This window comes from Anser anser, assembly GCF_964211835.1.
Source record: "Anser anser genome assembly, chromosome: 9".
Taxonomy (NCBI): domain Eukaryota; kingdom Metazoa; phylum Chordata; class Aves; order Anseriformes; family Anatidae; genus Anser; species Anser anser.
In genome coordinates, this window is record NC_139729.1 from 22,319,272 (window position 1) to 22,333,616 (window position 14,345).

The window sequence follows — 14,345 nt, forward strand, 5'->3', positions numbered from 1 at the left end:
TGACACTAATGAAATTACAACACAAATCACTCATCTTAATGGGCTTGTTTCAATGACACATCACAGTGACCTGGAACGTATAACACTGAACTAGAAAACCTAACAAATAACTTCAGGCACTACTGCTGAAAGAGGTAAAATGTCTCTATACTAAAGAATGAGCCCCAATAAACTAAAGCAAAGAAACTTATGAAATAGATTCTAATAGGACCTCATTTATAACTTTTATGAGCCCTTTGCCTGCCTAGGAACATAAACATTAATTATTTATCAAAATAATGCCATTACAGTTAAATGCTGTTTTATATTATCAGAAATAAGGATGGAATGCTACCCTCACTAAACCAAAATGCATTTGAAAAATTCTTGAATGATCAAACTAAATAATACAGTGACTAACACAACTCAAAATATTTTGAAAATTAGAACAATAGACCAGTACAGATAAAACTAGTTTACTGCATTATTCTTGCCATGAAAAAGGATGTTTTAGCTTACAATAAAAGTTTACATGTAGGTGATGTACAACACATAAGTAGAATTAAACAGCTACTTACACATAGCCTCCTATCTAAGAGTTACAGTATGAAATCTTGGAAAGAAAAGTAATTATTAAATCATTAGGACATAGCAGCCAGTATATGGTCCCATAAGAAATGAGTTCAGGTTGTCTCAATGGAATCACATTAAAATCATTTACAGATAAATGCTATGGGCACCCTCTGTCTATTCCATTTATAACACCATATGCTGTGACTACAGCTGCTTCAGCATCCTCACGCATTGAATTTTATAAATCCCTGAATTATTTTTTCTCATATTATCCAGGAAATAAATAAAAAAAAAAAGCACCAAAACAGGGATTTTCAGCATTTCTATTTCTCGTGATAGTATTCAGTTTTGAATGTACTTTTCTAAGATCTAGGAGTTTGTTTTCACGCATGCTTGTAAAACACAAAGTATTATTAACCAGATAAACAAATAAATGCATTCTAATAATACTATTTACATGTTGGGACCTCCAGTTCCACAGAGTGTTTATTTATTGCGGGACATAAAATATTACAAACTCTCCTTCCCTGAAAACTGCATGAGCCGATTTATTCTATCTTATTTACACCAGTTTGTACCTGAGAAAATTTTATGGTGAAGGTACAAGAAAGCTTCTCTTCTTCCCCTAGGTCCCTGATCCTTTTGATCTCCAACAGTGTTTCTCCTTTCTTCTCTTTTTATTTTTTAAACTTTATTGACATGCACATATACTTGGTTTACCTATTTTATTTCACAGCATTGTTATGGCAGAAGTGGATTATTATAAGATTATAGCTGCTAGCCATGTAAGACTCTCTTTCATCAGGACAAAATGTATGCTGCGGTGAACTGTCATTACATGTCATTATGGATGATCCAGAGGAAAAGCTTTTTTCTGCACTGCTCATTTCTTGCTGAATCAAATGGTGGAAGTTGCTGGCTCTGGGGCCACATGACCAACAGCAAGCATGTGGCCAGGGAAGATGGGATATGGCAACCAACCTTTTAGGGCAACTTAGCTGTAAATGCCAGTCTATTCCTTCAGTCCTCACAAACTCAGCCTGTCATATTTAAGGATCCCTTATTTGTAATGCATTGTTCCTAACTTTTGCTTCCTACACAGCCTATTCTTTTTTAAGGGCCATCAGTTACCTTTGTTTAGCACTCTCGTTTATAAGACTGAAAAAATTTTTTTACCAGTATGTACAACAGAAAGAGATATATTGAAACCATGTAATCACAATGTTTAATATCTGCCAGACGGATATGTATCAGCAGCTGATAAACTACAGATAATCCAGGCATCAAACCTAACTCAAGACTAACCAAAGGGAAGGCGTTTCAGAGGCATCACTGCATAACAGTAGCAAACTAGATACATTCCATCTCTGCCAGGCAGAAATTTACCTTGCATAAGAGACCAGAGTTGAGACACCTTTAGTTATGTTGGTTATGGCAAAGGGGGTTCTGGTCAGTCTGTATTTAATAAAAACCTGTTGGGGCATGCGATGACAAGGAGATAATTATTCAAAATCTGAATCTATTTCCAAGAGGCCAATTTAGAATAGGCCGTGTTAAAAAAATAAATCCTGATTTTGGCAGCTCTTTGAAGTGTCTTGAGGCTTGGTTTGGCTAGATTGCTTGCCAAATAAGCAAAGGAAAAGGGGAAGCCAAACTGCAATGATAGCTGGTTACAAGATACATTATCTTTTATTTTCCTACACTTATCTTTGATTACAGTACTTTTTTAAAGGTAATAAATGCATTGTCATAAAACATTAATCTCTTACAGAGTTATTGCTAAAGCTTAAACCAATCTAGCTTAAGTTTCAGCCTGGTGCACCCTGCTAAACCCCCACCCTAGCTGTAACCTTACCTACAGACTACAGACCTTCCCACCTTTACAGATTAATCTGGTAGATCCAGTTTGCATGTACTAGCATTCAGAATCCTAAAGAAAAAGATCTGTTAAAAAATCAAGGTGTGTAAAGGTTGCTTTAGGAATTTTTTATGACCAAACCTCAACATTCACAGAAAACATTCGCTTTCAATTGTGTTCTGATGCATATAAGAAAAAGATTTTTTTTTTGATAGTTGAATAATTACTGTCAACAGAAACGATTGACATAAAATAGAGCTAACAGTGTTAGTCTTGATTTTCTGATAACAGGACACTGCTCTGTGGTGGCTTAGAAAAGATTTCGAATGGGAGACTGTATCTATGACAACCTGTAGCTAAACTTTTCCACTTTCATCATATAAACAGTAATTACTTAATTTCTTCTTTTTTAAATATATTTTTGGTGGCTCATGATAGCATAACAGCTTCTAGTATTTTCTAGTAGCTGATATAAAATAAGCATGAGGAAGTAGAAGCTGGATGCAAGTTAGTAATCGGAAGAGGACTGGGTGTTCTGGAACAGACTCAAATAAGAATAATGGAGCTAAGAAGTCTGACTAGTTTAAAGACTGAGTTTAAGTAAGTTTAAGTATTTTAGTAAAGTTTAAGTAAAAAGGCATCTTCAACAATACATCTGCTTGCAAGGGCTGAGCATCAACTTTACCTTCCACTCACAGTTTCTCCACTGTTGAAAATCTGCTCGGTTTAGGAAATTTATTTCTTTCCTACTTTGGAGTAGATAAGATGAATAAGTAAGAAGAATCAATTCTACAACTTCAACAGTACAGAACGACTTCACAGAACAGAAGTGAAAAGAAAAAGAAACATTAGGATGCAATTCGTCTTCAGAAGTTCCAAGCGATTATTTATCATGGTTAAAGAGCAGTCCTCTAATTAATTAGGCATGATCTTCTCTAGGGTTTTACAGAAACTAATTAAGTGAGTTTATCTAGAAATTCCTGAAAAAGTCACAAAACTTAACACACTATCAGATTTTTTTCCACAGAGCTTTCAAACTCTATATGCAACTGATGAGAGAATATATACTCCATCTACACATAAAATATTCCCTGAAAATCCTTCAATATTTTCTCTGTAAATTTTTAGAACAAGGACTGCAAGGACCTAAGAGTGATGTATACATTAAACCATATTAACTGTACTTTTAAATTGTTATTTGCTGGCAAGAACAAGTAGGAAAAATACTTTGTTAAATTTCAAATAATGTAGCCGCTGGTAACAAATGTAAGCATGTTGCTCTTTGATTTAAGCTACACTTGTTTTTTAAATGAAAGAAACATATGCTGGATAATTTGGAGGAAACTATTTTTCTTTTAAGGATGTCTCATCTGAAATACTCAAATTCAAAACAGATGTGCTACTATTTTAAAGGACTTGAGGGAAGTGAATTAATAAAATTATTTCCAAATGGCTCACAGCTGATGTTCTAAAGGCTTCATAGTGATTTTTATTTATAAGTTGTGTAAAACATCCGATTCTTAAGGAGGAATGCCATTTACAAACGAAGCATCAAAAGGAAGCGTCCAGTGTTTGATTTATTAAACTGGTTTGACCTCAATTTCCAGCTCTCATCCCGATTAGCTTTATGATCTTAAGTAACTCCATACCACATGGCATGTGAAACCATTACCAAAATCAGAAGGGTCATTATCATAAGAGTTAATTATGGATTAAAAATTAATTATGTCATAATATGTATGTTAAATAAATGCCTGAGGTTGTATTTTATTACATTCTACAGCACACATACACACCATATTTGCACTTTTTAAATTGCAAAGGTAAGTTTCCTATTAATGATCTCACCACCAAATTTCTAAGCCCTGTGGCCTGGGTAATACATTCTGGAAGGGAGGATGACATATTAAATATTTCCCCTATTAATTCTGCTTATTTTTGTACTAGATTTGAGAAACATTCCTGGCTAATATTTAACACTATGTGGTTCTTATCTGTCATGGCCAAAAATGTGAGACCATATAGTTCTTGGATCTAAAAATGTTATTGACCGTACTGTTTATAAGAACAATGAAATAATGTATGAAATATTAAGTTTCTGTCAAATGTAATAAACTCTAAATCTAATTCTTTATATAACTTTAAGACATCATAGCCTATTTTGCTCAGTAACCCAATATTCTTGGTCTATTTAACAATATAAGCACAAATCTGAGCACGATCTGCCAACAATGGAAATTGAATGGAAACTGTAATGTAATCAAAAGAGTTGCTAGGAGTTGGTGTGATAGCTCTGCTCTGAGCTCACTGAATAGCCTTCTATGAAAGGATTTTTATGGGTAGCCGAACAACCATTGTGAAATGGGCTAAAAATCTAGTAAGGCCACAAATATAAGCAAATATCATTATATTAAAAACACAACAACAAAAAGACTCTTTGCAAGGTCAAGACCATGCACATTTGTGGGAAGTATATGTCCTGGATAAAGTCTCATCTTCAGGGCCACCAATGCTGTATTAAATTATAGTATACATACTAATATTCATTGTAACAAAAATACAACGGGTCTGATGAATACTGCAGTTCTAGAAGTGTAAAAATTGATCAAATTAAAAGAATGGAAGAAAATTCACAAGAAGTACGTATGGGAAAAATAAATGAAGGTATGTACACCCAGGTTTACCATTCATACCAGGGAAATGAGAAAGCTGGTTTCCAGCCATGACATAATCCTTAATTATAGCGGTTTTCTGCTTTTGCAGGTGTCATGAAAAGATTTTCTTGTTCACTTTAAATCAGCTTTAAAGTTAACTATAATTACATCTCTGCAGATGTCTAATTCAGTATTACTTAATGCAGCAAATGGTCTTAAAATAGTAAAAATATACAAAACAACAAATACAGTCATTACATCGTGGTCAATATACATAACTGTGATTCTAATGGAGAAACCGTTTGAATTGTCACTCAGATCAGGTGTTTCGAGTATGAGTTACACTCATTCCCTGACTCATAGTATGATTGTCTTCAGTTTTTAAAAAACCTGATCAGAAGACACATGACATCTATTTAGAGAAGCACAGAAACTGAGCACCTCATCCTTTCATTCAATGTCTGCTGCCACAGACTAGGAGAAAATCAACTTCCATGTTTGCATTAACCTAAGATTTACCAAGCACTGTACAGGATCACAGGTGTTCTGACAGTATATAGTGGCCACTACTCACCTCTCTCTTGAAACTTCTTTTTGCCTTCCCACGTTCTTAACATAAAACTCGTCCTGGAATATTTCCTGTGACTTTTCTTTTTTTTCCCTCCATTAGTAGATCCAAAAATGAGCTACACAGGAGCTTAGTGAAGCTGTGTGTCATTTTTTCTAACTTGAATATTTGAGCTCATCTTCTTTAACTTATACTGACAAAAACTGTAATTAGACTGCACAAGTACTGAGAGTTTGAAGGAAGAAGGCAGAAGAAAGTAAGAATTTTTAGGCATGAAATACATTTTGACAAATGCCTGTCGGAGAGAAGGGAGCTGAACAAGGACTGCAGTGGTCAGAAAATGCAAACATGAGTGGGAAGAAATGAAAGGAAAAGTAGAAGTGGAAAACAAGTGATGGAAAAATCAGTACAAAAAGATGAAGAAAAGTAGCTATGGTACAAGTTTCTGTAAGACTGGAAGTGAGGCAAAGGAACTTACATTTCATAAGGCATGGACAGAAAAAGGGCAGAAGTTGTTAATAACATGGTAGGTATATAATAAAGAATACAGGATGTAAAGCCACAACAAAGAAGACATGGACAATAGGAAGGTTTTATAGGGAAGGACAAAAATAAGTACATTGTACAAAGTAAGACACAGCAGGATTGAGTTTGGAGATGTATAGAAAAAGAGACAAAGTCTTCCTGGAGGGTTGAATCTGAGAAGAAAAAAGACTCATCAGTACTGACAGAACCAAGAAACACCACTGAAGAATTAGAAAGTGAAACAAGTAATACCACTTATCACAACTCCATTTATAAGATGCGGAACAGTTATAGAAGAAAAAGAGATGTAAATTTTCAAAGGTAGAAGATATTAGGGTGAAAAGTCAGATGTAAAATCCCTGCTGTGCAGTAAAAAGAAAATTAATTTATTCTGAGTGAATGGCAAAATTTGAGATACACTATTCTAAAACCAGTACACAAATCTATCCTACTCCCCCAACATCATTCCAGTATTGTATTTAAATTTTTTTCATGACAGATAATATAACAATACAGAATGTGATCAACTACTGCCAGTGCAACATGAATTGTTGCAGTATTTCCAATCCTACGGATAATCTGCAGCATATCTAATCACCCTCTGTTCCACATAATACAATGCAGGAAAAAAAAAATCCTTGGTTTAGGTCAATCAAAAATGTCTCAAACATTACAACAAAGTATACAAGAATATTTTCTATTTGAGGCCACAAATGAAGAGTTCAAAGTGAAAAAACAAATCTGCAGAGTCTGCACAATAAGACAGAATCACTGCCTGCTGTAGAAACACTAGGCTAGTATTTTTTCAATTGACATTGCACTACATGTTTACCCATGTCATTGTTAAGATTAGCAGGATATTTGCATCTTTAATGCTTGTCCTCTGTAAATCCAATGAGCAGCTTGTTTACACAGAGATTTAATAAGGACTTAAATGTATCTCTAGAAATTTAAGTCTGGGGGTATGTGAATTTTGATACCTGAGAATCTGCTGCAGTTTATCAGCAAAACAGAAATAAATCCAGTAGACTCTGTACATATGACAGGAATGTATATAACAGAACTCAATCTGAAAGGAAAACATTTGTTCTAGTGAACAACAAACACTTGTTTGGCATGAGACACTTGAGTGGCACGAGATTAGCAGCGATGCAAATTACCTTTTTGCGTGGTGCTAAAAGCATCTTTGGATTGTTCTTTCATCTCATTATGGCAAATTCAGGATACACAATCTATCATCACTTCCATTGAGTATTTATTCAGTGCATTGTAATGCACTGATTTGTTGTGACTTTTTAGCCCAATGGAGTGTTAATACCACAGCTGGGTATCCATGATAAAAAGAAGCAAGCAGAAGTTGTTTAACTTGCACAAATGAGCAAGACAAACTGCTGGAGGTCTTTCTTGAAGACACAGATTGTTTTATCCTTACTTTTCACCTAATTAATGCTTGTTTCACTCAATTATTTTCTCTACTAGACATAGCAGAATGACATTTGCAAAAAATCCGTAAAAAATGTTGACAGATGCATACAGCCTTAATGGACAGTATAAACTTGGCAGGCTAAGGTAGATGAAACTTGAAACAGGAAATTGTCCCAGGTCTTTGCTTCAATCTCTGTTAAATTATGGCTGAAGCACCCTTTGTTTAGACTACAGAGATAGAGCATCTTCTCCTATCCCCAGCAGGAAACTACACATAGTGATATGTTAGTAACCATAATAATTTTACTGCTCATTAGAGAAGAATAATGTATCAATTATGCTCAATAATTGCCCTATGGCAATGACTGGAATACGGAATCTACGTATATACAGTATACATACAGTACATGTACACAATGACAGACTACAGCTATGGCAATGAGAGTACAAAATACAAAGAAAATTTTCTACAAGAAATTGTAGAAAAGATATATTAGCTTCCCTTTAGTCGACAGGCACAAGTAGGCTGCAACCCACCTCCTGCAATAAAGCAAAAAATCCACTTTTCTTTTTAATTCAACATCTAGAAGAGAAAACATAGTATAGATCCAGAGAGCTGTGAATTAGGACAAACACAAGCCTAAAAATGATGCCTAAACTTCAGCAAATTTGTCAAGTACTTTGATTGAGGTTGAGAATATGAGTCCAAATGGGTATACAGGAAGCAATCATTTTTTCATGAAGAATACGTGCTTTACTGTGCACACAAATTCTTCCTTCAGAAGGCTGTAAATTACAGTATTTATGGAATCTTAATGATCTAAACACAGTTGGAGCCTGAAGGTCAAGGCTGCAAACTGCATCCTAAATTTCTGTTTACAGATGAAGCATAGTATTTATTGCTGCACTGCTTGTGCTGCTATAGTTAAAGGGCTGCCAGCATTTCCATTATAAACCCCTATTTCAGGGGTTTATAACTTGCCCATCAATCTTCCCACTGGGATGAAACACAGCATATGAGGTCCTGGCTGTGAGACTGATATATATTTTTTTGGTTTTGTTTTCTTTACCAAATTACAAAAAGAAAAGTGTGAAGTTATATAAGCAAAAAAGTACATCAGATTTTTTCAAATATTTCTAGTGTTCCTGTCATACTATTCAATAATAGCTTCAGAACACAAAATACATTTGTATCACTGCATCAATTAATGGAAGGACTTTCAATACCTAAACAGTGAAAAATAACCCAAATAAAGACATACTGCTAGATGAATTTTTCAAAAGAAAATGTACTGACGATTTTGAACGTCAGGAAAGGAATTCAGAAATCTACCGCTGTCCTTGATTCTGTCTGCATTAAAGATAAGCCTACAACTACAACTGCATACCTTGAACAGTACAAGAATGCATTATTTTTAAAAAAGTTTCTAAACGATCATCATCTAAATGATGATACACAAGGTGTACTTTACAGCTATATACTACAGATGATGTTAAGTAGAATACTTCAGAGTAAAAAGTCAAAAAATACTTCCCTCAAACTGTGAAGTAACCTTATCATCTACTATTAAATCTTGTATCAAATTTAATGAAATCAGTAGGGGAAAATTACAAAACTTTTACCTTCACATTATCTACTTTGCCAGTGTAAATACTGCACTCTGTCCTGAAGTGCTGCTGTGAGCAGGAAGGTGAAAAACTTAATTTACCTTCTACCTGTATATCTACCAATTACATCTTGCTGAATAACAAACATAATACTGCAAACACTGCAAGAATTTAAACATTAGAAGTCCTCATTAAAAAAAAAAAAAAACAACTCATTGAAATCCTAAATTTTGGTAGAATCTATTTTTATAAATAAAGAACAAATGCATACACTGGGCCAGATTCAACAATGTGTTGTGATGCAACACAGACACATTAGATTATATTCAGCAGCTTCATGGATCCTTTGCAACACCATACCAGTTCAAACAAGAAAGATTGCAGCGTTGAACCTCGAATATTAGACTTTCCTTAATTACATTTCAGTGTATCTCTTTATATTATATATCCAGCCATGGCAGGAATGAAGAAAATTAGTCCCTCCCCAGATATCATTATTATATTTTCTGTATTATAGCTCTGGGGATTGTATTCACTGACACCGTAGGGTTCATCACAACTACCATTTTATTTTTCTTTTCCTTTTGGTATTGTTAAAAGATGACTGCATTTGTTTAATGCTGTTCCTAACACTTTTGGAAGAATCTCTTCCTCCTGATGCTGTAGCTTTCTGCTTTTCTTCCAAAGTCTACCTCTACCATCTGTCTACTTTATGCCCACTGGAAACAATCACTTGCAGTAACTTGAACAAGACATTTGACAATTTTTTTTTCCATCAATTGCAACAAATTACTGTTTTATTACTGTAGTTGGCTCTGGCTGTAAATACATTTATATTCCCACATAACACAGATCCTTCATTCACTTCTTTGTTCTGGCCCCTGTCTGTCTCCTGTGTATGAATGCTAGTTCACTTCTGAGCTCTCTTTCGTGAACATATCAACCAGTTCCTTCTAAAGTAAAATCTGGGTACGGCTTTAGGGACAGTTCTACCTGGGGACCCCTCCTAATAGTCAGTATGGAGGAGCCATTGGTTTCCTTCAGCTGCACAGGCCTTCAAACTATCCCAGTAGGCCTGGTGAACTCAAACAACATACATGACTTCATTTTATAGCCCAGGGCATGCAAAGCATATCCTTGGGGTCAAGCTATAAAATGTTACATTGATGGACTGAAATAGAGTGCTCCAGACACTTTGTGAAGAAGTACACTTTATTACTTCTCCTGTGCAGCCAGAGAGCCTGGCATTACACAGGGCAGACTTGGCCAGTTCTTTCTTTGAAAACTTTTTTGAAGCTACTGACTACCACAAGTTTATTTATTGATTTATTTACTTATTTATTTATTTAGGTAGAGGAATCTATGGTTAGAGATACAGAACTGCAGACTTCCTTCTTAAAAGGTGAAAGATAGAATGATTATATTTAAAACCAACACAGGCAATGCTGCAGAATACACACTGCAGAATAATTCTTACAGGAGACAAGATGTCATAAATGGTGGCTGACTAATGCTTTATCATTCACTCCACTCTACTATCTTTAACTGATTGAAAAGCAGCCAAGAACAATGCTATGTAATTAAATTAAACAATGTTACATAGGGTCTCGTATAATTCTGAATCTTCAATGAACTGTAAAAAATTTTAAATAAAATATAGGTGGAGTTTGTCAAGCACTATAAGACTTCAAAATATTTTCCTCTTTTAAAAGCCTACTGTACTATCTAATACAAGTATCTGTCATGCTGCCTGAGTTGCTACCACACAGTACATCTTGTTAGCTGTGATGTCATGACAAACACCACAGTGCTGTATTTTAATGGCACCCTGTATTGTAATAAAGTTATGTTTTCTGCAGAGAAGATATGGAATAAAAACTAGCTTTAATCTTGGATACTCAATTGAGATTTTTTTTTAGAAGTGCACAACAGTTTTGAACACCAAGCAGTATGAGATTACCATTTTAGGTCAAATGGAGAACATGTTAAACACCATACCTGTAAAGTCCTGGAGGAGCTTGCTGAACCAGGAAGCTTTTCTCTAAGCTTTGCAGCACATCATTGAGCATCCTGACTCTGATAGGAGCTCTCTCCTTGGGGTCATTAGCTGGGCGCATCTCATCTGATTGGAACAATTCTGCAGTATCCCTCAGTTGTGATGCCACCGCAAGCAACTGAGAAGCATCTACTTCATCACCTATGAACACTAAGAGAAAGACACTTGCCAGTAATTCAAGTAACATTATTTATAACTCTTGCTTACGGACTAAAAGTAACAGTTGAATTAGAGCCTGAGATTCTTTTCCCTCGTAAAAATCAAATAATAGATCTAGGAAAGACATAGACCATTGTGTATATGTTGTGATCTATTTTTCAAAGAGGATCAGTTTGGACTGTGACATTTTAAGATCTCATAACCTGTGAGGAATGATTTTGGGGTACAGCTTGGAACCTACCATTGAAAAAAACAGTCATGAAGAAAGCAATATTTAACTATTAGTAACTGCAAAATTTCCTTCTAAGATAGTGTCTGTTCAATTCCATGGATGCTACTGCTCTCAAGTTTGAAAGAGAGGGGTGTGTGCTTAGATGCTATATAGAAAATTGTAATCTAGAGAGCTTAATTGAATTTTGTTCAACATTTTAAAATTCTAGGGGAGAAACAACACTTCTAGAAGGGATATGAAATTGCTTCTTTTAATCACTTAAATCATATGCCAATGAGCCAACTAACACTTTAACTGATATACAAATTTATATTCTAAATCAGTCAATGTTTTCAAAACTTTTAAAACTCAGAGTGTTAACTGTTACTTTTTAATCCGTTAGAGACACCAAAAGAATAAAAACCCTCAGCACTTTGGAGCACGTGACAATTTTTTATTTCCTGGTTCACAACCCAGAAAGAAAAAGCAATACATGTATTGGAGACTTGTGAACATGCAATATATTCCCACCTGCAGTGCAGGTGAAGAGAATGCCTTCCTTTCCCAGTGTGTGCATAGACTGTGTTAAGGTGGACCAAATTTATACAAGCTCACAGAGAGAGAGAGCAGTGTCTGAACCTGATACAAAGTCAAAGCAGTATCAACCAGCGAAAACATCTCCAGGATGCAGAAATGATCTTTAAGGCCAGGATTCACTTTGCCTATTAAGGACAAGAAATTAACCTCTTTTTAAAATATCTTTTAAATGATGATTTAATCAAAACAAACCATTTAACTTTAGAAGCGGACTGACCTTTAGTTGAATGTACAAATCTCCATGCATTTACTATCTTAGTGACTGAGTTGATTAATCCAGCAAGGAGGTTCAAGATAGAAGTCAAATGAATGCTAAAGTTCCTGGCCTAATAGATATATGGAGAGATCAGAAATAGTAAAGGGAGAAACTCAACCAATTTCTCAAACTATGTTTGGATGGAAGCTGAAAGGTGAGTATACAAAAAGAATGGAAAAACAAATAGATACAACTAAGACATTCAAGAAAGTGCCTGAATATTATATATTATCCCTCTAATATGGAAAAGGAGAATTGTTATTGGATACATTTCAGCAAAGGGAAAGTTGTTCATAGATTCATATGCATTCCTGTCATTCAGCTGACTAATGCATTCCAATCTAGCACAACAGAAGATGTTCCAAAATACATTGTCACGGAGAGACAGATGCTGCTTTGAGAGAAACTGACAGACTTCCTGAGCTATGAAGATGAATTTCAACAATGAATGGAAGTTCCCTGTGTGAACAGGAGTGAGAGAAGATGGTTTATGTAAGTCTTGGTTTGGGACAAGGTTGTTTTGTTAATGGCTCTTGATCAGTTTGCCCTTCCCTAATTAGAATGGGTAACAGGCACAGGTTTGGTATCTTGATGCACAGGCTTGGTATCTTCCTCATTGAGTATGGAGTAATTTAAAGTTTGAGTGAGTTAGGTTGATACCTCAGAAGAGCATTCTCCAAGCATATAACCTTGGTACAGTTTGGATATTTGCAAAATATCAGTATCATCAATTTTCAAATCTCAGGCACAGATCCTGTGTAGCTGAAGACTTTACAATTTCTGGGCATATAATCCAGGCATTGTGCATACCTTATCCTGGGACATGTCAGTATGGGAAGGTTTAAAATCACCATTAGATGGAATGCTTTTGTTTCGACTTCATACTCCAAGTAACATACAATATTTATAATTGTTATTTTGCATATGATATAAATGACTGTAAATGTCAGCTATGTCTTTTCAACAGAAAATGTGAGATAAAGGCAAAATACATCATTGTATATTTGGAAATTAAGCCACCCACCACCTCTCTTTTAAACTAACAAAATCAATAATAAAAAAAAAAAGCAGCAAATGCTCTCACTACTTCACCGTAGCATGCTTTTTGCCCCTAAGCCAAATACATTTCCTTTACATTTATGATTTAAAAGCACAGTTTACATCACACTCTAAACCAGAATTCATTATAAAACAAACACACAGAACCTTTTTTAATACTTCAGTACAAAATCTATAAGAGTGTCTGGCTAGTGTTACCTGTTGTGGTTTAACCCGGCTGGCAGCTAAACACCACACAGCCGTTCGCTCACCCTCCCCCCTCCCTCTCTGGGATGGGGAAGAGAAACGGGAAAGTGAAGCCGGTGAGTTGAGATAAAGACAGTTTATTAAGACAGGAAAATAATAATAACAATAATAATAATAATAGTGATAATGGTAATAGTATTAACAATAATAATGTGTAAGAAAACAAGTGATGCACAATGCAATTGCTCACCACCCGCTGACCGATGCCCAGCCTATTCCCGAGCAGCCGGCCCCCCCACCCCGGCCAGCCACCCCTATATATAACACCCTAGCCCGGCTAGCTCAGTCGGTAGAGCATGGGACTCTTAATCCCAGGGTCGTGGGTATTGTTTAGCATGACGTCAGATGGTATGGAATACCCCTTTGGCCAGTTTGGGTCAGCTGTCCTGGGTCTGTCCCCTCCCAGCTCCTGCTGCACCCCCAGCCTGCTCGCTGGCAGGACAGAGCAAGAAGCCGAAAAGTCCTTGGCCTGGTGTAAACACTGCTCTGCAACAATTAAAACATCAGCATGTTATCAGCGCTCTTCTCATCCTAATCCAAAACATAGCACCCTACCAGCTACTATGAGCTA

The 14,345-nt window shown here is 35.6% G+C and overlaps 1 protein-coding gene across 15 annotated transcripts in view; it reads right to left on the bottom strand.

Moving 5' to 3' along the window:
- Positions 1-14,345, bottom strand: part of NAALADL2 (N-acetylated alpha-linked acidic dipeptidase like 2) — a 441,985-nt gene that overhangs the window by 11,673 nt on the left and 415,967 nt on the right. For 14 of the 15 annotated variants that reach the window (XM_083849054.1, XM_083849043.1, XM_083849047.1 and 11 more), the window contains one exon: positions 11,189-11,396. In XM_083849054.1, coding sequence (XP_083705180.1) covers positions 11,189-11,396 — 208 coding nt within the window. Of the gene's footprint in view, positions 1-11,188; positions 11,397-14,345 lie in introns of those variants that run through there. The other variant, XR_014588273.1, reaches the window with a different exon arrangement.